General features: G+C 35.4%; 3 protein-coding genes across 14 annotated transcripts; all 3 read left to right on the top strand.

Moving 5' to 3' along the window:
• The first annotated feature begins 864 nt into the window (after nt 1–864).
• Nucleotides 865–7,644, top strand: LOC142554260 (GDSL esterase/lipase 7-like). Of its 12 annotated transcripts, XM_075664992.1 has the most exons (7): nt 3,865–4,002; nt 4,518–4,647; nt 5,617–5,867; nt 6,268–6,398; nt 6,501–6,749; nt 6,959–7,211; nt 7,308–7,644. In XM_075664992.1, exons 2-7 carry the CDS (start codon nt 4,634–4,636, stop codon nt 7,511–7,513), a joined length of 1,104 nt encoding a protein of 367 aa, XP_075521107.1. In that variant the 5' UTR covers nt 3,865–4,002; nt 4,518–4,633; the 3' UTR covers nt 7,514–7,644. The 12 variants fall into 12 exon arrangements, 8 of the variants coding, with proteins under 8 accessions (XP_075521097.1, XP_075521103.1, XP_075521086.1 ...); XM_075664982.1 differs by lacking the exons at nt 6,268–6,398; nt 6,501–6,749; nt 6,959–7,211; nt 7,308–7,644 and adding an exon at nt 865–1,378 and having other exon boundaries at nt 2,506–4,002; nt 5,621–5,758; XM_075664988.1 differs by lacking the exons at nt 6,268–6,398; nt 6,501–6,749; nt 6,959–7,211; nt 7,308–7,644 and adding an exon at nt 865–1,378 and having other exon boundaries at nt 2,506–4,002; nt 5,617–5,754.
• Nucleotides 7,645–8,297: 653 nt separating this feature from the next.
• LOC142554317 (heat shock protein 90-5, chloroplastic-like) lies at nt 8,298–13,324 on the top strand. The gene is given in 20 exon segments (XM_075665001.1): nt 8,298–8,810; nt 9,099–9,172; nt 9,318–9,443; nt 9,520–9,613; nt 9,724–9,807; nt 9,926–10,069; nt 10,168–10,284; nt 10,386–10,430; nt 10,525–10,605; nt 10,703–10,807; nt 10,886–11,026; nt 11,120–11,212; nt 11,301–11,378; nt 11,465–11,545; nt 11,547–11,720; nt 11,872–11,974; nt 12,129–12,303; nt 12,410–12,515; nt 12,692–12,781; nt 12,874–13,324. Coding segments are annotated over 20 exon segments (2,382 nt in total). The 5' UTR covers nt 8,298–8,546; the 3' UTR covers nt 13,081–13,324.
• A 400-nt stretch (nt 13,325–13,724) lies between these two features.
• Nucleotides 13,725–25,942, top strand: LOC142554328 (DNA-directed RNA polymerase 1, mitochondrial-like). Its single transcript, XM_075665007.1, is given in 20 exon segments — nt 13,725–14,621; nt 14,623–14,793; nt 19,366–19,575; nt 19,656–19,783; nt 19,862–19,928; nt 20,119–20,177; nt 21,250–21,367; nt 21,553–21,666; nt 21,883–22,014; nt 22,098–22,514; nt 22,959–23,009; nt 23,285–23,355; nt 23,489–23,573; nt 23,682–23,834; nt 23,931–24,005; nt 24,258–24,347; nt 24,489–24,536; nt 24,635–24,749; nt 25,022–25,125; nt 25,263–25,942. Coding segments are annotated over 20 exon segments (2,928 nt in total). The 5' UTR covers nt 13,725–14,012; the 3' UTR covers nt 25,374–25,942.
• Nucleotides 25,943–27,504: the final 1,562 nt, after the last annotated feature.

Raw genomic sequence — 27,504 nt, forward strand, 5'->3', positions numbered from 1 at the left:
TGGGGGTGGGGGCGCGGGGAATCAAATCTTTCTCCAAACTACATTCTTAATAAGACAATACACAAAAGAAAAGATGAAGTTTTATTGGAAATGCCGTAAATCATCTTACAAATACCTCAGAGTTTGAGGGTATTTGACTAAAGTAAAAGTATTAAGCAAAAAAAAAAAAAATCGAAATTAGAATTAAAACAAATGACTAAATTTTCATTTGATATGCATATCATAGTAGTGAATATCACTTTCTAGTGCGCAAGTTAGGAATTATTGAAATAAATAAATGAACTGAGAATAGAATCGAAGAACAATGTATTATTTTAAATTTTTTTTGTAAATAAAGAAAACAAGTAATTCAAACAAAAGAACATATGAAGCTACAATTGGTTTCCCTTAAGGCAATGAAGAACTAAAACGTCGTAAAAAGGTAAGAGCGGAGAAGTATTTTTGTCCTGATTTTCTAACATACATTTTAGATATTGAATCAAAAACTTTTCAAGAATTTGTATCTAGTCCGGAAGTTCATCTCTGGAAATAAACTACCAATAATGAGATAAATTTCATTACGTAAAATTAAATTCGATAGTTGATAGTTTGTTGATCAGTTTCCGGGATGCAAACCTCTAGGATGTAAGTGAATTCAACGAAAATATAAAAAATATGAATATACATATAAATACAAAGCACGATTGATTGCTAAATAATTCAAACAAAAAATAATAATTGATTTGATACATTTCTCTAATTATCAGGATTACATCCATTCTCCATATCCTTTGCACGAAGACATATATTTTCCATTTTTTTAAAAACATTGTAGGTGAAAAATGAGTGAATTAAATTACTATTATATCCAAGTTTTGACCTTGGACAAGGGGTCAAAGAAGAGGAAGATTGTCACGAAGCTTAAACCCTACGTCCTAAACCCCTCGCACCCGTTTAGTACCACAATGTTCGATGTTCCGATCACCCGCCATACGACATCGTTTACTTCCCCGGAGTATCTTCTCCCATATCCCCTCTTCAACTATCTCCGCCGTTGCTGACTTGGCGGAGTTCCCGGAGAACGACGTCATATGGCGAATCCTCAATCAATTTCAATCTCACTCTCAATACCGTGGTAAATTCTTTATCAACTCCTTCAGGCACAACATTTTCTTCAAGAACGAAGTACTTAAGCTGAGCCCTTCTGAAATAGACACCATTGTGCAGAAATTCAGTTTCCAGAACTCAGAATATGCGATTGGGTTTTTCTTTTTCCTGCAAAAGGAGCTCGGGGTTAAGCACTCACGAAGCTCGCGTTTTGTTGTCGCGCACCTTTTGGCGGAAAAGAAGCGGCTGCGTGGGCTTCGCTGCCATTTACTGCGGGTGGTTCAAGATGAAGGTAATGCGCACCGGGTCATTTTCTTTGCTGAAAAGATGCTTTGGAGTTTTATGTATTGACGCACCTCGAGAATTTTTTATACATGCGTGGTATTCCGTGTGATTATTGATTATAAACTTCCGGTTGGCGTTTGATTTGAGTTAGAGTTCTCATGAGTTTAGATTATTGTTAATTAAAAATTTAAATTCAGTTCGAAATGTAATGTTTCGGAAGTATTTGAAACTCAATATTTTAACTTTCGGACTCCGTTTTCTTTCACAACTATGATTTCTGAATCCAGGAAACTTTTTTCATCAAATCATCTTAAAGTTTTAAGTGTGATTTATCTGATGTTTCGGAAACATTATTATCATGGTTCATTGGAGACTTTTGTCTAGAAGAATTTCGGATTTTCTTATTTTCAATGTGATTATCTTTTGTGCATGTCAAAGGTTCTGATATTTACTGGAAAAATTGAGTGTTTGATTTGATTTAAATTTGCTCTCATTCTGTTAGCTTGGGCTTGGGGTTCCTGTATAGGGTCTGTGTCATGGGTTTGATTGATATGATGGACCGATGGTTTAAAATTAAAGATGTAACAACAACAAGCATGAAACTTGGAATATTTTGGTTTTAGAAAGATATTCAAGTATTTTCCCTTCCGTACGCTTACGGTTAAGAGGTTGTTAGGGTGAGAATACAAGAAAATCTTTGATCGTGAATTTTAAATAAATCTAGATCAGAAAATTTGGTTTGTATACAGTTTTGTAGCTGTATACTTTGTTTCTTAAATGAATAAATACCTAGGGTTTGAAATGGCTGGAGCCTGGAAACAAGTTTTCGAGTGCATATCATTTCAATGCTTGGATGGGGGTAAGCAATTTCATCCTGTCGCATCCACTTTTGCCTGTTAGACATTTGTTTGGATTTATTCAATCGAGATGAAGTGAATGAGTAAATCACATTATTGTTTTTGTTTTCAGTGAAATTTTATATTATTAGATCAAAGAACAGTTGTATCTATGCATCGTCTTCTCCTATATGATATATTATTTTTTGCTGTTGGGTATCAAATTTGGTTCAACACGAATCGGAGAACATACTCATTGCTAATGTTTTTCTGTTGCCCGACATTATGTTTTCTTCAGGTTCTGAATCTGCAACCCCACTTTGTGAGCTGCTTTTTAAAAGTTTCAGGTGTTGGGATTCAAACAATCTGGTCTGGGATATGCTGGCCCTTGCATATTCCAGATCTGATATGGTCCATGATTCCCTTGTCGTCATCGGGAGGATGAAGGACCTAGATATTCAACCATCAATTATGACATACCATAGTTTATTGCACAACTTGAGGCACACAGATATCATCTGGGATGTTTATGATGAAATCAAGGCCAGTGGGAGCGGTCCAACTGAGTATACAAATTCTATTTTCCTTGATGGGCTATGCAGGCAATGCTTGATTCATGAAGCAATTGCATTTCTATGCAATCTTGAAGGGAAAGAGGGGGAGCCTTGTCTTGCTTTGTATAATACTCTTATGTCAGGATTCTGTAGATTGGGGTTCGTGGATATTGCAAAATCATTATTCTGCAAAATGTGCAAGAATGGACTGCTTCCTGATGCATACAGTTATAATATTCTCATTCATGGACTCTGTGTTGCGGGTTCAGTGGAGGAAGCATTAGACTTTACAAATGACATGGAGAACCATGGATTGGAACCTGATCAAGTGACTTATAACATTATAGCCAAAGGGTTTCATCTACTTGGTACAATGGATGGGGATTGGAAGGTTACAAAGAGAATGCTGCGTTTAGGGTCAAAGCCCGATTTTCTGACCGATACAATACTATTATGTTGGCATTGCCAGACAGGGAATGTTGAAGCCGGAATCAGACTTCGAGAGGCGATGATATCTAAGGGTTTTCAGTTAAATCGTATCTCATACCGTGTGCTGCTTAGCTGTTTGTGTAAAAGTGGTCGAATAGCTGAAGCTCTGGCATTGCTTTATGAGATGGCAAGTTTTGGTGTGAAACCAGATATTTTCATGTATTCTGCGATTATTCATGGACTTTGTAAACTGGGAGAAGTTAAGCAAGCTGTTCAACTTTTTAATAACATGTGCACGGAGGAAATCGCTTCAAATGGTTTTCTGCACCGGTCTATTTTGTTGGGACTGTGCAAGAAGGGATTAATATTTGAAGCAAGAAGTTATTTTGATACATTGACGGATAGAGAATTGATGCAGGATATTTTCTTGTACAATATCATGGTTGATACATATGCAAATCTTGGTAATGTAGGAGAAGCTGTACTATTGTACCAAAAATTGTTGGAGAGAGGGATTGAACCATCCATAGTCACATTCAATTCCCTAATAAATGGATTCTGCAAGACTGGAAAATTAGTTGATGCCAGACAATTCTTAAATAGCATAAAGTTGCATGATTTGGTGCCAAATGTTATTACATATACTACCATCATGAATGCTTTTTGTGATGTGGGTAATATAGAAGCTGCATTCAAACTACTTGAGGAAATGGCTGCAAATGCCGTGGAGCCAAATCAAGTAACTTACACTGTAGTTATGAAAGGGCTGTGCAGGCAAGGGAAGGTGGAAGATGCTGTCAAGGTTTTCAAGGGTATGTTTGCCAAGGGCCTTTCTCCAGATCAAGCTTCTTATAATGCTTTAATTCAATATTTATTTAAAGCTCGAGAGTTTGAAAGAGCTTTTCATTTACATGATGATATGATTAAGAATGGCATTCAGCCAAATCATATCACGTATAACATTATTATTAACGGTTTGTGTGTCTACGGAAATTTGTGTGATGCTGAAAGAGTCTTTTCTTCTCTCCAAGACCAAAATTTCAGATTATCAAAAGTTGCGTACACCACTCTTATAAAAGCAAATTGCGCCAAAGGAGATGCTCGAAAGGCTATGCTACTATTCCACCAAATGGTTGAAAATGGGTTTGAAATTTCGGTCCGAGATTATAGTGCTGTGATCAATAGATTGTGCAAAAGATATTTAGTAAAAAACGCTATGGAATTTGTTCGAATGATGTTAGCTGGTGGTCTTGATCTTGATCAACAAATTTGTGCAGTCATGATCCATTCTTTTGACCAAATTGGTGATTTTGCATCTGTGTTTCAGTTTTATGCGGTGACAATCAAATGTGGCTTCTATCTGAGTTGAATCATTTGAAATATCGTCCTACTGTGGTTGTCAGTATCATCATCATCATCATCAATCACCCTTCCCGATAAAAAATGCGGATAATAAGGTATGGATCATTTAGGTTTGTATCACTTGTGCTCAACCATGGAGGAAATAGGATATAGAATGACAACATTTTCTCTGCATTCAAATTTGTTTCTGAACACCAGTGAATTTTTAGTCCACTTGCTTTCCACATTTCTGATGTTTGATCTAGCCATTCATAAGCATGTTTTGTCGTAGTTAACTTATCATATATGATTTAAATAAGTCGTTTTGTATTCTGCAGTCTGCACACGAACTTAGAACAATAAGGTCGGGTTACTTCTTTTCATGTAGAAAACAGAACTTTGATGAAATGCATGCCAATTTAATTTAGGTTAATCTCAAGTTTACAAAACAGATGAGGAGAATTCCCAACTTTTCAAAGTTGGGATGCGTTGATGTTGATACCATTAAGATGGTGGAGTGTTTTGAAGAAGTTTAAAAATTTGCGGATTCATTTATTGGCACTTTGCTACTCTGGTCCTGGACTTGCCTGCACTACCGTTTGATACAAAAAGTATGCATCAGGCCCATGGATTGGTGTCGAGTATGAATGATTCGTTCCACCTTTATGCAATTCAATCTGGGATTCTTTTTAATTTTTTTATTTATTTTCTTGTATCAGTTAACCAATTATTTTCTCTAATATTTTCTTTTATTTTGAGCTGCTATTTCTTTTTCTTTTAAATCTCGAAGTTAATGACTTTTTATGCCTTCAAATTTCGTTGGTTGAGCAAAGCAAAGTCTTGGGTGCAAATGGAGCGGAACGTTCACTAGTTAAACAATTAATGTAACTTAATGACATCATTAATGTGACTTAAAAGTATTAATTTACTCTTAATTGTCTGGGTGGTAAAGATATTTCGGTCAATATCCATCCATACCTGTTGATTTCAGTGGTACAAGTAAAATAACGTATATGTCTTCGGTTCTTTTGATTCCAATATCTGTACAATAACTGATTCTCTTTCCTTTTTTGTTTGTCTTCTAAACAGATGGATAGGAGACTTGTACATTTGATTGTTCTCTGTACATTTCCATGTCTGTTTGTTTCCACGAGAGCAGCTCAAAAACCATTGACGCCGGCCCTCTTTATATTTGGAGATTCAATTGTTGATGGTGGTAATAACAACAATTTAAAGACCAGGGCTGTTGCTAATTATCCACCTAATGGAATAGATTTTCCGGGACAAGCAGCCACCGGAAGGTTCACAAATGGATATACAATTGCGGATTTATTTGGTGAGTCGCCAAAGTTTTGAAATAACAGAAAGTTTTCTTATTCATCATTTGCTAATTACCATTCTAGTAAAAAAGAAACTAATGTTGAAATCTAGCTTCAAGAAAATGTGAGCAAATTACCTGCAGATCACCAAAATATACCAGAAACAATCGGGGACAGGGGCTTACATTTGGAGAGAATGTCCTCTCATGACCTCCTTTATTGATAACACACAAAACCTGTGCATCCTTTTCAAATCGCCCCTTTTTAAAAATGTCCTAGATAGAATTTTTGTTAGCATTGTTACTTTACTTTCCGAATTTCTGACCCATGTGATGTGACAATGTCTCACCCATCTCATTGCTTCTAGATTACTTGTTTAAAATAATGCATGTATAAATTGATTGTTTCCGTTGACAGATAAGATGCTTAATTTGCCCTTGGCACTTCCATACGTCAGCACTAAACATATTGACAGACTCGAATCCACTAGTGGGTACAATTATGCATCTAGTTCCGCAGGAATTCTCCCTGAAACAGGCAGCTATCTTGTAAGAGATATCATGCACACTTAATTCAATTATTATATAGTATATGTTCTTGCCCAAAATATATTTGTTAAAATTCATTTTTAAAATTAATTAATAATGCAGGGTAAGAATTTGGACATGAGTTCACAGGTGAAACTATTCCAGGAAAGCACCGACAAATACACCCGAGCCCAGTTCAGAAATACTGCAGCACTGCATGACTACCTGGCGAAATCTGTATTTCTCATTCATATTGGCACCAATGACTACCTTGGTAATTATTTGCAGCCTGATCGCTACAACACCAGTCTATTATACAAACCTGATGAATATGCAGATTTTCTTGCGAAAAAACTTGGAAAAAATCTGAAGGTAATGTCAATCATTCAACTTCATTGAAATTCAAAAGTATATTTTTATGTACTATACTTCGTTTGTATCTTGAGCTCCTCAGTCTCCCTTTTAGGCCTAGATGAATTTGGAAAATTCAGTCAGCTGTAATTTTGTTGTTTGGTGCACCGTGAAAAAACAGGTGCATGCTCCATTGTTTGATGATAAATTGTAAATAAAAAATCTTGTAGGATCTGTACAATCTCGGTGCCAGAAAATTTGTGGTGTTCCAAATATCCCGGATCGGTTGCTACCCTGAGCTTGTAGAAAAGTTTAAGTCCAAAGACAAATGTGCAGAGAACGTAAACAATATGGTTACACTTTTCAACAAGAAGATGGAATATCAGCTGGGCCATTTGACTTTTATTCTCAGGAGATCATATTTCATGACTGCGAATGTATATAACTTAACTCGGGACATCCTCGATGATCCATATCCTTATGGTAATGATATTTCATTACTTTTTTGTTGTATACTCTTGTAATTTGATGGGATTTTTGAAAATTTTTATGATGCTAAACTATCTGATGAAAATACAGGGTTAACTGAAACAAGAAGGGGTTGCTGTCAGGACGAGAGATTCAACTGTTTGAGACGCACAATTCCTTGCAAGAATAGGGATTCACATTATTTCTGGGATAGGTTTCACCCAAGTCAGGCAGTAAACAAGATTATCACAAATGAATGTTTTAATAATTTTAAAGTTTGCTATCCTATGAATGTATATAGACTCCTCCAGATATGATCATAAAACGTCCAAGAATCGTCGCCTATTGAAACGGACTTTATATTTGAGCAACACATGTTATATTTTTCTTGTTCAAGAATATGAAGGGAATCAATAAGCAAATAGATTATATATTAAAATTAATGATATTGGATTTATTTATTTCTCAATATTGAAGAATTGATCGTGTACCGGATTTATTTATTTCTCAATATTGAAGAATTGATCGTGTACCGGATTTATTTATTTCTCAATATTGAAGAATTGATCGTGTGCTTACTCCAATTTATTTGTTTATGCTATGAAAAATTTGAAGAACTTTCGGTTTTGTGGCTTTTTGGGATATTAGAACTTTAAAATGCTATGTTTTCTGAATTTCATTCACATGACAATGTTCGTCTTGTATTGATCATTATGCAGGTCAAAATATTATATTTAAGTTTTATAATAATAATATTGAGCATACATGAGATTAAAATATAATAATAGTGAGTATGATATTATTATTCAAAAATAAAAAAAATATGTGAGTGTGGTATGATGATATATTTAAGAAATGTATTGTGTGTGGAAATATTTATAAATAATTATATTATATATATATTATATAAAAAGAGGAATGCAATGTGTACGGAAATATTTACGTAAGAGAATTTTAAAAATTAATTCATAAAATATAATTTCAAATTACAATTAAATTTTTTTTACTGAGATTATAATTCAATTCAACTAGAATTGACACATTCACGACTTTTGCGAATCCGGATATGGTGATGCTGAAATGGCAGGATATATGCCTTACATTTCTCAATACACAAGCGTCCAAACTCCAAACCTACACTCATAGATCTTGGCTTTGGTTTTCCAATTCCAGAACCTTCCTGCCTTCCCCTTAAACCCTAGCTCGCAAGGGTTTTTATATCACGGTCCCAACCTATTGATTCATTCATTTGGAAAGCGCAGCAAAAAGGGCTTCATTTACATACAGATACCAGTTTTCTTTCTGGGCTTTAGTTATTTGTTGTTATTATATATTATATAAACTGAAACTATGGCGCCTGTGTTGAGCAGGAGTGTGACATCTTCTCCGGTGGCTGCACTTCCGTCTTTTTCTTTGAAGGGTGGTCGTAAAAGCAATTGTGGATTGAGAAGTGCTTTTTTCCCCCAGAGTGTATTAAGGCCCAGCTTTTCAAGACGTGGGTTAGAATGGAAACCGGTGAAGAAACATAGTGGAGTGGTGGTGAGATGTGAGGCTGCTGTGGCTGAAAAGGAGGCACCGGAGAGCACTGGAGAGACACATGAATACCAGGCTGAGGTCGGTTTGTGCTTTTCGTTTGTTTTCTTTGAGTTTCATGACGTCCTCTGGGGATACGAGTATTTTAAGATTTACCTTTAATTCAAAATATTTCCTGAGTAGGAACAATAATTAATGGAAATTTTTGAACACTTTAGTGGTTGAGAGGTAAAGAACGAATCTTTTTATTGATTTGTAGATAATTATTTATTTATATTTAACTGGATAATTAGGTGTGGTTTTTCAGTAGGCTTAAAGTTGTATTTTATTGAGATTTACCATTTTTCTTGCTATTGGAATTACCCCTAGGTGAGTAGACTGCTGGATTTGATTGTTCACAGTCTGTACAGCCACAAGGAAGTGTTTCTTCGAGAGCTTGTAAGGTGAGAATATGTCGATGCCAAAGTCCTTTTGCTCGTGTTTTTTTGCACACCATTATTCTTGTCCCTACATCGAGGAGGTTTTTTATTTGTATAAGAGAGGTTTTGTACCAGGGCCTTGTTTGACCAACTTCAATTGTGTCCACAGTAATGCAAGTGATGCACTTGATAAGTTGAGGTTTTTAAGCGTAACAGAGCCTTCTTTGCTTGGTGATGCTGGCGAGCTTGAGATTCGTATCAAAACTGATCCAGATAATGGAACTATTTCCATAACGTATGTGCTGTTTGTGGCTACATGGTTAGTCATTTAAATGGAATAAGTTTCTTAGTGAGTTGTCTCCTTCTTGTAGGGATACCGGTATTGGAATGACCAAAGAGGAGCTCATAGAGTGTCTTGGAACTATTGCTCAGAGTGGCACGTCTAGATTCTTGAAGACTTTAAAGGTAATTAATCTCATTATATCATCTCTATGTATCTTTTACTTTACCTACACAAACTACTTAGTATCATGGTCATTTGCTTGAAATTTAATATTTGAATTTATCCCGCATAGGAAAATAAGGAAGTCGGTGCAGATACTAGCTTGATTGGCCAGTTTGGAGTTGGATTCTATTCTGCATTTTTGGTTGCTGAAAAGGTGTTCTGTCTATATCATCTAATAATAATCAACACTTATATACTATATGTTACTCTTCATTCATATGTCCATGACATTCTGTGTCGTTAATTGGCCTTTTTTATTTCCGTTTTTCCAGGTCGTTGTGACAACAAAAAGCCCCAGATCTGATAAGCAATATATTTGGGAAGCTGTGGCTGATAGCAGCTCCTATGTAATTAGAGAGGAAACTGATCCCACGAAATCCCTGTCCCGAGGGACCCAAATCACACTTTACTTGAGGGTATGATCATTGTATTTTATGCCAAACTTTTCTTCAAGCATATTGTCACACTATAGTCCATTTTATAATAAACCAACGTAGCTATTCTTTCCTCTCAGGAAGATGATAAGTATGAATATTCAGAGGCGACCAAGATCCAGAATTTGGTGAAGAATTACTCACAATTTGTTTCATTCCCCATCTATACATGGCAAGAAAAGTCAAGGACTGTTGAGGTAGGATTTTGGCGTCTGGTATTCTCTGTTTGTTGCTTTGGCATGGTTGTGGATTTTAAGCTCAAGAATTGTACATTGATCAAGGGTTTTATATTTTGCAGGTGGATGAGGAGGAAGAGTCTAAAGAAGGAGAAAAAAAAACAGAGGTAATGACCTTTTAGAAGCAACTTTTGACATGTAACTTCTCTATTTTGAGTAAATGAATTTTTCACATTTTTCCTTCTCTTTTACTTCACTCAGGGAGAAAAAAAGCGAACCAAAAAGACTGTAACTGAAAAATATTGGGACTGGGAATTAGCAAATGAAACAAAACCTATATGGGTGAGTCTGAGCTGTTATTTCTAATGATGCATGATATGGCTCACACTTAGAAGCTATAAAACTATGCTTTATGTAACTCAATTTGTTTACAATGTAGATGCGCAACCCAAAAGAGGTTGAAAAGGATCAGTATCAAGAATTTTACAAGAAGACATTTAATGAATTTTTGGATCCGCTTGTTCATACCCATTTCACTACAGAGGTACCTTATATTTTTATTGAATGGGATGGTAAAGTTCTTTTGCGTTTTTTTTTTCTTGAGACTCCACAATCTCTGCAGGGTGAGGTGGAATTTAGGAGTGTTCTATATATTCCTGGAATGGCACCTCTTAATAACGAAGATGTTATCAATCCCAAGACCAAAAATATCCGTCTGTATGTTAAACGTGTATTCATTTCAGATGATTTTGATGGTGAACTGGTAAGAGATTTCGGCCTTGAAATAATTACATATTTTCATGCTACTTGTGTGTTCTTACTCCATTTTTTTTGTGGTTGATCTGACAAATTGCAGTTTCCGAGATACCTGAGTTTCGTGAAGGGTGTGGTGGACTCTGATGACCTTCCTCTTAATGTTTCAAGAGAGATCCTTCAGGAGAGCAGAATCGTAAGTGATTAATTTCTTTTACTCATCCTCTCCATATCAAGTTTGCAAAATGTTTTTTAATGTTGATTCTTGTTATTCAATTATTTAGGTAAGAATAATGAGAAAGAGGCTGGTGAGGAAAACATTTGACATGATTCAGGATCTTTCTGAAAGTGATAACAAAGAGGTTGGTTTCTGACTTTCTGGTTATAAATACTTTTCCTCATCATGTTGATAACATTTTTGACATTGCGGTTGGTTCGCTGATCTTAGGATTATAAGAAATTCTGGGAGAATTTTGGTAAGTTTATGAAGTTGGGATGCATTGAAGACTCGGGTAATCACAAACGTTTGAACACCATTATTGAGATTTTTCTCTTCCAAGAGTGAGGAAGAGCTAATAAGCTTGGATGATTATGTGGAGAACATGAGTGAAAACCAGAAAGCCATCTATTACTTGGCAACAGACAGTTTAAAAAGTGCCAAGACTGCACCTTTTGTTGAAAAATTGGTCCAGAAAGACATTGAGGTATGCACTTCAACTTGGGCAACAGTTATAGTAATCTAGTTCTTGATAATGACAGTGAGTCTTTATATTTTGATCACGTGTATAGTCATTTACTTTTTCCTAATGAGTATTTTCATGTTTGATGGTATGTTATGCGGCACTTGATTGGCAGGTGCTTTATCTAATTGAGCCGATTGACGAGGTTGCGATCCAGAATCTACAGACATTCAAGGAAAAGAAATTTGTTGACATTAGCAAGGAAGATCTAGAGCTTGGTTAGAATGAGTCTTTAAAGCATAAAAACAAAATTTAAGAATGAATAAAAGGCAGTTGTGTGGTCTTGGAAATTGTCTTTCTTGTTTATTTGGTACATGCTGGAAGGAGGACCATGTTTTGTGCTTTTGAGCTGTGTAGTTTTATTAATGACAGGTGATGAAAATGAGGTGGAACAAAGAGAAACCAAGCAGGAGTATAATCTTCTGTGTGACTGGATAAAACAACAGCTAGGCGATACAGTGGCTAAAGTGCAAGTCTCAAAGCGCTTAAGCTCATCACCATGTGTGCTTGTCTCCGGCAAGTTTGGGTGGTCAGCAAATATGGAAAGGCGTGTGATATAGCAACAAAAACGATCGTTCTATCAAAAAATTGGACCTTTTTTCTTGTTTCTGTAATATTAAATTTCATTCTTTGTTTTAATGTTCTTGAAATAGATTGATGCGAGCTCAGACACTTGGAGACACATCGAGCCTGGAATTCATGAGGGGAAGAAGAATATTGGAAATCAATCCTGATCACCCTATCATCAAAGATCTCAACGTATGATTTCTGGCTTTTATTCACCATCTTTTAATCCTTTTGGCATTCATGTGTTTAATCCCTTTCAGTTGAAGTAAAAATTAGAAGAGCATAGAAGTTGACTATATTGATGTTAATCTTTCTACATGTAGCTCTAGATTCTATTATACGCAATTTATTATTTCCTTTATCTTCAGGCTGCGTGCAAGAATGCACCTGACAGCACCGATGCAAAAAGGGCCATAGAGCTCCTATATGATACGGCACTTATTTCGAGTGGATTCACTGTAAGTACTTAAGATCTTTTGGCACTCTTTATCTGCTGGTGGCGATTCAGAGACATGGGTTTTTAAAAAAATACTTTTGTCAAATATGGCAGCCTGATAGTCCGGCTGAGCTTGGAAACAAGATTTACGAGATGATGGCCATGGCACTCGGAGGAAGGTGGGGTCGACGGGAGGATGATAGTGCTGAGGGCATTGAAGATGACATCTTAGGGGCTGATGTGAGCTCGTCTGGTGCTGTTGAGACAGAAGTGGTCGAGCCGTCTGAAGTTAGGACTGAGAATGATCCTTGGAATGATTGATTAAATTAGCTTTTAATTCATGCCAGTCATACATTTTTCTCTCTTACCAGTGCTATAGATGAATAGAGTTTTGAGATGGTGATCGGTAGCATGATATGTCAAGGGAAAAGGAAATTTGTAATGGACCAATGGTGATACATTTTTTTTAATGAAAAGTATGACTATAGTTGATGTATTATTCCAAACTTATGACCCAAATTAGGGATTTTGCAATATTAGAGGAGCTTTGAGGTTTTTGAATTTAGTTTTGTTTGCTAACAATTTAATTTTGAATGTATTTTATATGAAAATAATGTTAGTTTAAGAAAATAAAACATTTATGTCTACCTGGTTTCCCAATTCCAGTGAACTTTTGGCAATTTCTTGTTCTTTTTGGCTATTTTATCCTCTCCCCACAGCGGAAAATTCAATAATTTTTTAATTTATATGAAAACCAACAAAACTATGTATTCGGGAGAAAGAATAACATGTAATGGTTTATTGCTTGGGCTCGTAGGTAGGGACGTAGGCCCTTAGGAATTAGGGTTGCCATCGGGTTAGACCAGTCCCCAAGTCAGGACCAAACAAGCACTTTTGTGCTTCCATTAAAAAAAAAAAAAAAAAAAAAATTGGTTCAAAAACAAAGGGAAAAAAAGGAAGGAGAGACTCAAATCAAACCAAATAAAATCAAAAAAAGAAAATAAAAAATAAGAAGACCCAACATAGGTTTTTAGCAGGGTTTATGGCGGCCACCTCCCCTGTCTGATTCGTGTTCCTCTCCTCTCCTCTCTCTCAGTCCCATTTTTTTGTTCTTCTTCTTTAATACCATTGATAGATAGCTAAATTCATCTTCCTTTTTCTGAATTTTGTGTCATGTTTCAGTATTTCTTTTACCCATTAATTATTTGAATTTCCTCGTCAATGTTTGTTAGTTTATTCAATTTTCACTAAACATGTGGAGAAATTTATCGAAACGATCTTACTTAAGAAAGTTTACGATTTTATCTGAATCCCATCCTTCTTTAAAAACTGTTTGTGGTGTGATATCTCCCGAAGATTGTGTTTTTCTTGCAAATCCAATACCCCTTGTGTCAAATATTTGGAACCGTGAATTGGGCGTCTCTCAAGAATTGATTTTCTGGCGAAAGCCTGAATCAGGCTTCCCAAAACTTGCTATCTCGAGCGAAATGTTTAGATTTTGTAGAAACGCTAGGGGTTATGGCAGTGCTGCCGAGGCTTTAGCATCCACTTCTGAAGAAGATGTTGACGAAGTTCAAGAATTAATAGAAGAGATGAACAAAGAAATCGACGTGAAGATATCACATCAAAAACATCCAAAAATGGTGGGCGGAATGGGAGTAGGTAGGTATAATGCTCTTAGGCGGAGGCAAATAAAGATGGAGACTGAAGCATGGAAAGAGGCGGCTAAAGAATACCAAGAGCTTTTAGTGGACATGTGTGAGCAAAAATTGGCGCCTAATTTGCCCTACATCAAGTCATTGTTTTTAGGGTGGTTTGAGCCATTGAGGGATGCCATTGCTGCTGAGCAGGATTTGTGTAAGAATGGGGAAGAGTCGTGGTGCGTATGCGCCTTATTTTGATCACTTGCCGGCAGGAATGATGGCAGTTATTACAATGCATAAGTTGATGGCATTGTTGATGACTGGAGGAGGGAATGGCAGTGCCAGAGTAGTGCAAGCTGCATGTCATATTGGCGAAGCCATTGAACATGAGGTTGGTTGGCGAAGTCTCGTGCAGAAAATGGTTTAGTTTATAACTTTACTTTTGTTCTCATGAAATTTGAATGATCCAATTTTTTAACAACTGCTTCTTATTTGTTTATTATCAAGCACTGATAAGACTTGTTTTCTGTTTTAATTGTTTTAACTTGTGTATGGATTTTGAAAACATGCTTTGTTCATCGAAACTGAAGCATACAAAAAATGTCGGTCGTGTGCCTAAAAAAGCATGGCAAGGATCCAGCGCGAGTGAGAAATTAAGCTGAAATTTCTGAACTCTTGATGAGGAGGTTGTTCTTCTTTCTCCGGTCGTTGTATGTTATTTATAACCATGATCTCATAAATTCTTTTACTTTTCTATTGTAGGCTATCTCTGAATAGTGTTGTATAGAGTTTCCGGTGGATGATATTGAAATTGTTTCTTTATGTGTGTCAGCTTTAGATTTTGATGTTCTGGCTGAGATTTTTGCCTTTACTTGGGGGATTAAGAAAACTCGTTTCTCTCTTTTGTCTGATAATCATGTTCTGGCCGAGATTTTTGCATTTGCTTTGGGGCTTAGAGAAAACTCATTTCTTTGTTTTGACGGATAATCATTGAGTGGTCTAATATGTTGTGGATTGTTTAGGGGTCGGATATTTAGCATCGAATTCTAGCATATACTCCAAAGTCCTTGCATGTAAATTCTAGTAGCATTTTTAATGGATTTAACGATCTCAATTCTTTGGTCGTGCTGCATTGATGTTCTAAAATTTGCTGAAATTTCCTGGTGATGAATTTTTTTGATGCCATATTTTCTTTGGAACAAAATCTCCACAATTTTTTGAGTTTAACTTCATATCATAGTTATTTGTAGCGCAAGACGCACTAATGCCCTAGGGTGCTTTAGGGTCTGAAGCGCGAGGCGAAGCGCATGCTTTATCGAAGTAAAGTGCATTTGACACAAATTTTAAAATTTAACATATATAAAGTATTTTATATTATTTAAATTAAATATTTTTCTTAATGATAACAAATAATATAAATAAAAATTCATTAATAGATAATTTAGCATAAATAATAACAAAAAACAAACTCCAATCATCTAAATTCATTAGTAAGTCGTAAGTGCTTCATAATATATTAAAGAAAAAAACTTTAAATGTCTAAATCAATTCATCTTCATTCTCCACAACTCTATCATCATCATCACCATCTCCAGAAGCTGAAGCTCCGGAGTCTTTTTTATTCCTGATCATGGATAATGATGGATAGTGCATCTTCTTTTATACATATTTAACATACTCGTACTAGCCACTGTTTTTTTTTTTGTAGAGGATGGACCTCGAGATCTATAATTATAAGCATCTTCATAAACCTTAGAAGTTCGTCTAACTTCACCACAAGTCAAATTATCATCATCAAACACATGATCGTTTTCGTTATCACTATTATTATTTAGTCATCTTGTCAACCATTCATTATTATCATCTATATCTGACCAAAAAAATAGGATTAATCGTATCACACATATCATATCGACCCCTCAAACCCCTATTATACTTGATATAAACCAAATCATTCAATTTTTTATGCTCCAATGTATTTATTCTTTTGGAATTAACTTGTACATATTTGATACAAACTAATTTAGCTTTAAAATAATAAATTTATTTAATATTCATTCAATACTAATACTTAGTACTCACATGTTCAAATACACTCCAATTTCGTTCACAAGCAGATGAGCTACAAGTAAGGCTAAAAACTTTCACGGCAAAAAGTTTTCAGGTCGTCAAACACCCACAAGCCAACCACCATTCCGCTTGTAATTTTGAAATAAAATAAAAAGTTGAACATTAAAACTATTACATATTTATTATCATATAATAAAAATAAAAATATTGATTACCTTGTGATTTTTTGTTTGCTATGGACATTCCAAAAAGTCCTTCAACCTTTTTTTACCTTGGCAAGTGGCCCATGTCTTATTTTGTAACTCATCAGTTTCATATTAGAATCTGAACAGAAGAACTCCGGGTTTAAGAAATGCCCAAAACCATGTAAAGGTCGATAAAGTTGTATCGTCCACCTATGATCAATTATATCAAAATATCTTTATATTTATCCTCCTTGTGATCAAATGAGGCAGCAATAACTTCTTTAACCCGATCCACTGCCTCATAAATATAGCTCATTGAAGGTTTTTTTTCCAGCAGCCAATGGAAGAATTTTCACCACATGACCACTCACTTCAACAGCATAAACGACCATATTCCAAAATGAAGGCATCAGTATAACCTCTGCTACCCATTTACCTGATGCCTCATTTGCAAATCTACTAGTGGTCCATTTCTTAGATGTAAACATTTTTCTAAAACTCGTCTTGTGCTTTTGAAACCGCTTTAAAGTCAAAAAAACTGTTGCAAAACGAGTTTTTCCATATCTAACCATATATTTTTGTTTCGTGAATTCTCTCGTCATGTTTAAAACTTAGGGCATGTTATATATATATATATATCCATTAACCATCATTGCCCTTTCGCTAACATTCTTCGAGTGAGGAAGTTTAACGAAATCTTCAAGCATCAAATCTAAACAATGAACAACGCATGAAGACGAATATAAGTGAGGATAATGTGCTTCCAAATGACGTCATGTTCAATAAAATTTAAATACAATATAATAATTATACATTAGAAGTTAGAATTTGAATTTAAATAGTCTAATAGTTTTATATATACAACTAATATCAAAATTTAAAAGTTTAACCGTACCAGCAAAAACATTTGCGTTTGCACCATCAGTAACAATTTGAACCACATTCTTTGCCTCAATTTGTTGCAGATATTTGTCAAACAAATCAAATAGTTTCGCACTCGTGTGATAATAGCTCGACCCATCTATAGATTCTATAGACAGTCCCTCTTGGATCATTTACCAAAAAAATAATCAATGTCCCATTTTTTTATCGGTCCACTCCTCTGCTATAAAAGCGCATCCATATTTAACATGGTCATCCATCTATTCTTTCAATGTCAATTTTTTGAATGTTCTAACTCATTTTTTAAACATGTAATTGTAACTTCATAATAAGTAAAAGGCTTCATTCGACAACCAAATTGTCCAATAGTTTTAATAAATGGTTTAAAACTATCATAATTTACGACATTAAATGGAATACCTGCATCATACATTCATCTAGCGAAGTTTTGCACGGCATTCTCCCCCATTTTCTTCTTATTTTCATCATACAACTTCATTGCCTTTGCATCTTTTTTCTTTCCTTGCGTTATAGTTTCATCAACATCTTGTCGGAAGTATAAATCTATTGGATCAGCTTGTTTTAGTTTCTCCCAAGAAAATCAGGTGCAAGATTAGAATGCTGACCAAATGAAGCTGATTTAGGTCGTTTCCCTTTTGTCGGTACATCTTCAACTTTCAAATATTCTGTTGTGCTGCAACTTCATCAAAGTGAGGGATCACATCCATTTGATTTTTCAGTTCTTACTTTTTTGCCATATAAGAACTGATTCTTCTTTCACGTGCTCTGGACATTTTGAGCAAGTTTTCGTGTTCGTATTGCCTTCAACAAGATATTGCTTATGTTGATAAATCCCACCATTAGTTGTTTTTCCACAAAAATTGCACTTCACTTTATTGATATTTTTTGGGTCTTCTAATGTTGCATTCCATGTTGGATCTTTTTGAAAGGCTTGTGATTCAGAATTTGACATTTTTATCGACAAAAATATGTTGTATTCTATAATTCTGCTATAATTGCTGAAATACAAAATTAAAAGTATAAATACAAAGTATAAAATATAAATATATTGCTGAAATACAGTATATTAAAGAATCCAATCATCCAGGAAGCAATGAAAGTTGATATTGGTGGCTGATGTTATGATTTTTGATGACATACACTAGCACAATATGTTAATCACTTCATGGGGCTAGAAATTTACCTTAATTTTCGATAGCAGAGAGGGAGATGAAGATTGCAGACGTAGAGAGACAGAGATGTGCAAACCAGAATTTGGGACTAAGAGAGACGCGGAGAGCCACTGCAGCCGCAGACAGAATTTGAGCCGCGCAGGCCAGAAAGAATTTGAGACAGAGAGAGACACGCAGAGCCAGAAAGAATTTGAGAGAGAGACGCGCATAAAAAATTTCAGCGATCCCGCAAGGGAGATGAACATATGCGTGGAGCTTGCATGGCTTTTTTAAACATTAAATAGGATTGAGTTTGTTATTGGGCTTGATTTATTTTATAACATATATGTATATATGCCTCAAGCGCACAGGCGTGCGCCTCAGGTGCGCTCTTGTTTAAAGTGTTGCGCCCGGGTTCAACGGTGCGCTTGGCTGCGCCTGGCGCTCGTCTTTTATAACTATGCTTCATATATCAAGTATACGTGTTTATCATATGTGCTAGTTTTTTTTAAAAAAAATTCATTTAGCCCTGATTATGCTTAAGCCGGATTATATTTCATCAAATTCTACTTTATATATGAAAATGGGAGAATATTTTTTTATCCTCTATGCTTATGTTTAAGTGTTCAATAATCACTATTGTTTGTTGATCAGGCCAGGATACAAAAGTTTTTAGAGAGTTCCAAGAGAAAAAATGCGCTAAATAGAATTTCTGGTGAAGAGCCTGATAATGCGGTAAATGAACAAGTGAAACTTAGAAAAAAGGTTACAATGTTGATGAAGAAACAGAGACTGCAGCAAGTTAGAAAAATTGTGAAGCAACAAGATGATTTTAAGCCCTGGGGCCAGGATAATCATGTAAAGGTAGCTGAGATACCAACAGGACGACTTCTACATGTTGCTTGGAAGTTGAATTGGTCATGCAGTAATGATTTATTTTACAGGTTGGCTGCCGTTTGATTCAGATATTGATGGAAACAGCCTACGTTCAACCTCCGGTTGATCAATTTGAAGATGGACCTCCTGCCATTCGACCTGCATTTGTGCACACTCTCAGATCTGTAGAAACACTGTGAGTAAAAGAATTTGTTCTCGCTCAGGAGGTACAAATTGTCTACTTTGAATGACACTAACTGGTTATGCTTTATAGGAAAGGACTTAGGAGATATGGGGTGATTGAGTGTGACCCGCTAGTTCGCAAAGGCCTGGAGAAAACTGTAATTACAACTATTGACTCCTTCCATATTTTATATTTCTTCCAATATAATCTGCTTTGAATTTGTTACAACTTGGAACTTTTTCCAGAGGAACCCATATTTATCGCGTTCTCTTTTTATGAATTTATAGATCACACACTTTTAATTTTGATAGCCACATAATCATCTAGTTTTCATTTATTTTATGCAGGCGAGGCACATGGTGATTCCATATATGCCGATGTTGGTTCCTCCATTGAATTGGACGGGGTGTGATATTCTTTCATTTTTTTCATTAGTTTTTTTTTAATTTAGAATTATACATAAAAGTGTTTCTCCCTGTTTTTTGTGTTTGTTTTTTCCATGAAAGATTGGGGATGTCAAGATCATAAAAAAAGATCGACTCCGAGAGTCAGAGTTCATAAATTAGAGCAAGTAGACTAGAGCATTGAGTAGGCCCTCTAATGGAGATGATAGAAAATCTAATCAATAATGCGTTATCTTGGTTTAGCTCATCTTTTATTTTAGCTTTAAATATATATTCTCAATACCTTCTGAATAGTATTTTATATGCTACTTGATTTTTTTAAAAAATTTTAAACGACGTTATAAACTTGTTTATGCCTTTTTCTTTTCTTTTCTTTTTTTCGTATACGTTGTTAAATTCGCGGGAATGCAGCTCTTATGTACTGACTTTTGTGCTCTGGGGTATGATCTTTCGTTCCCTTGTATCAAGGATGATAAACTAAAACCAGGCAAGAAAAAATATGCACTTCCTTGCAAATATAATATAAATTACCGATTTAACATCAGCAGAGTTTGCTTTGTGGCAATACCTAGCTATATTCTTGTAGAATAAAAATATGAACTTGTTATAACCCAATGTACATGAATATAGATACTATTTAACATCAGTGGATGTTTGCTTTGTGGCAATACGTAGCTATATTTTTGTGGAATAAAAATATGAACGTGTTATAATCCATTGTACATGAATGTATTTATCTAGATTCTTTCTGCCTTCCACTCTTTGGGGCCATAACCGGTCTAAATTTTATGTTGTGACTTGAGCTATAACTTCATTTACCTAGAAAATCTTGTTAACAATCTCATTATAATGTTTTAACTGCATTTTCATGTCACAATTTTCGTTTAGGAGCAATATGTGCTGTGAATCCTGGATGGTTTTCATTAAAGATGCTTCTTGCATGTTTTTTTTATTAATCTACTGTAAGGCTCTGTATTGCAGAAAGCCAGAACCATCTGCTTCTAATATTAGCATAATTGTCTTTGTTTGGACCTCCCCGCATCTGGGTTGATGAAGTTGGTAAAATATTGATAGGTATGAGAGAGGAGCTTATTTGTTTCTGCCGTCATATATCATGCGCACCCATGGAGCAAAACAACAACGTGATGTTATTAAACGAACTCCAAAACAACAGTTAGAACCTATTTTCCAGGTTTGGTACACTCGGCTTCCCGATTCAATATTTTGCTGCTACTATGATTTTTTTTTTTTTAAAGTAATCTGATTGGAAGATCAGCATACCTGTTTTGCTACATAATTTTCGATTATATTGAATTAATATTTATGTTTTGCTGTCTTCTGCCACCATGTTGTTTTTACTAATTTTTTGTTGCTTAGGCGCTTAATACACTTGGCTCTACCAAATGGAAGGTGAATAAAAGAATACTAAGTGTTATTGACAGAATCTGGGCTAATGGAGGCCGGCTTGCTGACTTGGTTGACCGTGAAGATGTGAGTAACCTTAAATATAACTCTCATTGACTCCAATCTTTCCTGTCTTTTTTTGGATCTTCCTTCATTTTGTTTATGTTTTGTTTTTCTCTGTACTAGTATCGTCTTTAAACATCACTTGTTCTAGTATCGTCTTTAAACATTTAACAAGGTCAACAACAATAAATTTCTCATGCTTAATTTCTTTTATTTCACTACAAATTAACGTCCATTCAGGTTCCTTTGCCTGAGGAACCAGATGCAGAAAATGAGCCAGCGATGAAGAAGTGGAAGTGGAAAGTTAAAGCTGTGAAAAAAGAGAACAGAGAAAGGCATTCACAGAGATGTGACATAGAACTCAAACTTGCTGTAAGAAGCTTCCTTTTACATTTCCATTGGCTTTTGAAATGTTTTAATGGAGTATAAACTAATTTTGTCATTTGATAGAACAGGTGGCTAGAAAAATGAAGGATGAAGATGGATTTTACTATCCTCACAATTTAGATTTCCGAGGGCGTGCATATCCCATGCATCCATACCTGAATCATCTCGGCTCTGATTTATGCCGAGGAATTTTAGAATTTGCAGAAGGACGCCCACTTGGAAAGTCAGGGATACGCTGGTTAAAAGTACATTTAGCTAATTTATATGGAGGTGGAGTCGACAAATTATCTTATGATGGCCGAATATCTTTTGCCGAAAACCATATGGAGGATATCTTTGATTCTGCAGACCGGCCTCTTGAAGGGAAGCGCTGGTGGTTAGGCGCGGAGGATCCTTTTCAATGTTTAGCTACATGCATGAACATATCTGAAGCATTAAGAAGTTCATACCCTGAGACTACTGTATCTCATATGCCCGTCCACCAGGTAACGAATTGAATGAAAGATTTGATCATCTTATCCATGCCATAAATGTGTCGAGCAAGGGTGTATTAGAACCTATAGCCTGGCTTGTTTAATTTTTTTACTTTCTACCCATTATTTATGTTCCTTTACTCACGTGAGGTGTTGGTTGTGAGGAGCGGAGTTAAACTTTATGAGTGGAAATGCAAGCAATATGATACATATTCCTCATGTGCTTTGAGCAGTTTATTTAATTTTCAACTATATCTACTATCTCGCTGAAGAATTTAGTTCACTTTATTCTTAATAGCTTGGTGTTGTACCACAATTCTGCTCGGAAATTTTATTTTAGGCCATTTCTTGGAAAATTTGAGCATGATATTTATTTCAGTATGCTTGTTTGTTTTATAAATGTTAATTAATAATTTGAATTGATTTGTTGATACTTTGTTTCTAATTTTTCTCAAGGATGGTTCATGTAATGGTTTGCAACATTATGCTGCCCTTGGAAGAGACAAGGTGATGTACCTCATCACATATTTATCCATCATTGTTTCAGACTTTCGGTATATATTGCGGCTGCTGATCTTATATATAATTGGTGGCACTCCTTGCCTATTCCCCATCACCCCTATATTTCATTGAACTTGATTTTATTTTAGGGATCATGATTCTATCCCTTGGATTTGGAAATTGGAACCATCATTTTGTATTCTAAGTTTGATAGGTGCTGTTAGGATTAGTGGATTACATTTGAAAGGATAATTATGTTACACAATATTATCTGTGTTCAGTTGGGAGCAGCAGCTGTCAATCTTGTTGCCGGAGGTAAGCCTGCTGACGTTTACTCTGGAATTGCTGCCAGGTTAGGAGTAGTATCAATATTATTTATTTTCTCTCTATGATAATACAACCCCATGTCACCTATCTATCTTACCCGGCAATGCACCACTGAAAAGGAGATTGATGAATTTCGTTTCTAATAAAAAAAATTGTAGAGTACTTGATATCATGAAGAGGGATGCAGCAAAAGACCCTGCAACTGATCCAAATGTTAAGCGTGCAAGTCTGTTAATCAACCAGGTTCCATGTTGCTTTATCAACTTCTTGTTCGATGTTTTTGTTCCTGTAGTCTTTTAGTCATGATATATCTGTTATCATATGCTTTTAAATAAAATATATACGTTACAGGTGGATAGAAAGTTAGTCAAGCAAACAGTAATGACATCAGTATATGGCGTCACTTATATTGGTGCACGTGAACAAATCAAGAGGAGGTTAAAGGAGCGAGGTGCTATTGAGGATGATGCAGAATTATTTGCGGCAGCTTGCTATGCTGCAAAAGTCGGTCAATACTGCTAAGATTTACAAATAAAATAGCGATTATGAGTCTTCAATATGGCACAGCCAGCTATGTTCTGACATCCTTTGAATTTTCAGACAACTTTGACTGCCTTAGGAGAAATGTTTGAGGCGGCACGAAGCATAATGAGTTGGCTGGGAGACTGTGCCAAGGTTCATTTGATGCTTTTTTAAAGCATTTATTTTATTTAGTAAAACATTTTCACATCAAGCTACACCCTGAGATATTTTATATTCAAGAAATGATATGACTATTTTGAGATGTGTACTCGGAAAAAAGGCTTAGTAAAGCACTAGACAATAGTCTCAATTACTATTGATTACTTTTTCCTACATAATAAAGACTCATCTTTATTTCTGATTAAAAAAATTGTGTTTCATGCCTTGCCTCATCTGATTTTTCAGATTATAGCGATGGAGAATGAACCAGTACGGTGGACAACACCACTTGGGCTCCCTGTTGTGCAGCCTTACCGCAAATTAGGAAGGCACCTGGTAGGTTCACAACTTCACATACATTTTTATTTGTTGCAGCTCTTATTTCAACACCATCGGCAACTAAATGTAACGTGATCATGTGGAAAATACATGTTTTTCTCATATTCGTCATCAAGAATTTCTTCTTATATTGTGCAGATTAAGACTTCTCTTCAGGTTCTTACATTGCAACGTGAAACCGACTCGGTAGGTTCCCACATGTTCCCTGTTGTTTCCAATCGAGAAACATGTGCTTGTGTAAAAGCGTTCTGATTTGCATGCTATATGTTTCATGATTATCAAAGGTGTTGACTAAGCGACAGAGAACAGCTTTCCCTCCAAATTTCGTGCACTCTCTTGACGGTTCCCATATGATGATGACTGCCATTGCCTGTTCAGAAGCGGGCTTAAACTTCGCAGGTTTTTGAAAATATTTCCCATTACCGTATTATCTGGCGGTGTTTGTTTCTCTGTGCAATAACAAGCAGGGACGGAGGTAGGGGGCAAAAAATGTGTTAAAAATTTTAGGGGGGCAAGTGAAAATTTTATGAGAAGGAAAGTGAAGCAAAATAATTAGATGTAGCAGCACCCTATTCTATAAAATTAAAAAATCGAGGGTGGCAACCGCTCCCCCCTTTGGCTCTGTCTCTGATTGCAAGAATGTCAATAACTTTGACCCTGTTTGATCCCAGGAGTGCATGATTCATACTGGACGCATGCATGTGATGTTGATAAAATTAGCGAGATTCTCAGGGAGAAGTTCGTTGAACTCTACGAGGCACCAATTTTGGAAAATGTAAGCCTTTTTTCCATTGTCCTATCTATGTAATTCGTATCATCAGTTGTCTCTTGTCAGTGGCCTTCACGTTATTGTTCAAAGATTTATTTTGAGACCCCTAGCTAACTTATATGAAGTCTGTTCTTTCTTTTCAGTTGTTGCAGGATTTTCAACGTTCTTTTCCAAATTTAAACTTCCCTCCTTTACCTGAACGGGGAGATTTTGACCTCAGGGAAGTCCTGGAGTCGCCCTATTTTTTCAACTAGGAATTAAATGCTGCTTAGGACTACCGCCTCACCATATGAAGAGCCTCAATCGATCATCATCTGGGTAGAACTGCGGCCAGGACTGGCTCTCCTGCTTTTGTACATATTTAGCTCGAAAAGAACTGGAAATCGAGCCACCTCATTTTCCTCCAAAGAAGCCAAATCTCATGTCACAAAGGTTCCAAGAACACATGATTGTTCAAGCTTCCTGGATTAATGTGTTAGCACCGATCAAAAGGTTTCTCATACAAATTTACGGTGGCTAAAAGATGGTGAAATGGAAGCACGGTTCTACATGCGAGAATTGTCAACTAAAGTTCGACAAATATACGTGTGATTGTTTGAATTTTGGAGTCAATGGGAAGGTGACAAATTTTAATTTTATTTTTATTTTTTGTATGTTAATACTATTTCGAACCAGTAGCTGTGGTCTGATGTTTGTTGTATGATTCAATGTAGAATATACTTGGTTCTTCATTTTTTCTTTTGCCGCTATTTTTTTTCCAAGGCATTGTAATAATAAAAGATAGCATCCGAGAGGGGAAAAAAAGATTGGTTTCCGATGGTCTGCTACATTCAATGTTTTTACTTTTTGTTCTTTTGTGGATTTGTCTCTCTGTAGCATGGAAGTTTTTTTTTTGCTTTCCCGGTTAGTGTAATTGATACTGGTTTGCGTGTTCGTATGATCAATTTATTTGTATAAACACTTTCGTTAAAAAAATTAACTTGATTTCCAGAAGTTTTATTAAAATCTTTTTACGTAATAAAATTTCATGCTAAAAAGAAGAGTATTTTGGACATGTTTTCACAAACTTTAAACAAGCAAAAGCCTGTCGAAAATCATTTCTAATTTAGTTCATATGTAACTCCACATTCGCTCCTGGATCAGACCAGTGCAACCCAATGATCATATCTAGAACCTAAAATTATCCCCACCACATGAGAAAGAAAAATTGTATTTAGGATACTTGGTCAACATGAATGCAAGTGGGACTGAACCGTGCTGACATAATCTTGACGAAGAGAATGGGTGATTGGAATAATTGTTCATCACAGACGTGTGAGACCATGTGATCTGATTTACGTTAATTATATAAATTATGAGTCGTAAATCAACTCATAGTATAATTGTAATTGGAACTTAAAGTTGAAATAGTTTATTAAATTTTAAACTAGTATATGTGATTAAAAATAGTGAATTAAATTTAAAAATAATCCCTTTAATTTTAAGGGTAAAATGATAATTTTAAAGAAATTCAACGTGTGACTTGCTCGAATTTTTTTACTGTGCTTTCATTACCTTGTCTCTTCATATATATTATAATATTATATTCAATTAGACTTAAGTGGATGACAAAACCGCCTTATTTCTTATTATTTACTTTATGTGTGTGTGTGTCTTTGTTGTTGTTTTTTTTTTTTTTTACTGATAAGAGATACGAACACTACATAAAATGAGAACAAAAATAATTCCTCTCATTCCCCTTCGACTCTGAAGTTCCAACGTGAGCAAATTTTTTGACAAAAAGTAAGTTCATACTTCTTGTATTTGTTAGTTTTCAATTTAAGGAGAGTGTTAAATTATTGTCAATTGAGAAGAAACGGAGAATTATGGATATTAAATCAAGGATGGTGTATAAAGTCACAATGTTGAAATCGATTTGAATTGTTCTATTTTAACAAATTGAATAATTAATCAAGACAGCTAATGTGTAATGAGATTAATGATAAAATATGTGTCTATATGCTTTATTTGTTGAGTTGATGAGGCATTCACGACAGTCATAATTGGTAGATCGATGTATAAAATAAATATTTTGTTAACATACATCATTTTATACATACATTGATACATGACATGCATGTTAAGCTGTGATCATTGGATACCTTGGATTTTGATTCTGGAGTTTTGAGCACGATGCTATGTTTGGCATTATGTGGCCCTTAAAAACATAGTCATTTGTGGCTCTTATGATTGATTGGTTGAGATTTGAGATTTGATGGCGCTTTGCCGACGCTATCATATGGATATTCCCTTATACTTGACTGAGGCCAGTGGTGTGCCAGCTCGAGCATTGACTTGATAGCAATTCGATTGGTTCCGATACTTGCTCGGTGGATGGACATTTGA

Source organism: Primulina tabacum, chromosome 1 (genome assembly GCF_025594145.1).
Source record: "Primulina tabacum isolate GXHZ01 chromosome 1, ASM2559414v2, whole genome shotgun sequence".
NCBI lineage: Eukaryota > Viridiplantae > Streptophyta > Magnoliopsida > Lamiales > Gesneriaceae > Primulina > Primulina tabacum.

Excerpts from the sequence above, each read along its gene's own strand:
- LOC142554260 (XM_075664948.1), top strand. The coding sequence starts at position 952 with ATGTTCCGATCACCCGCCATACGACATCGTTTACTTCCCCGGAGTATC. Across the intron at positions 1,379-2,505 it reads GCGGGTGGTTCAAGATGAAG|GTTCTGAATCTGCAACCCCA; the intron begins GTAATGCGCACC and ends TGTTTTCTTCAG.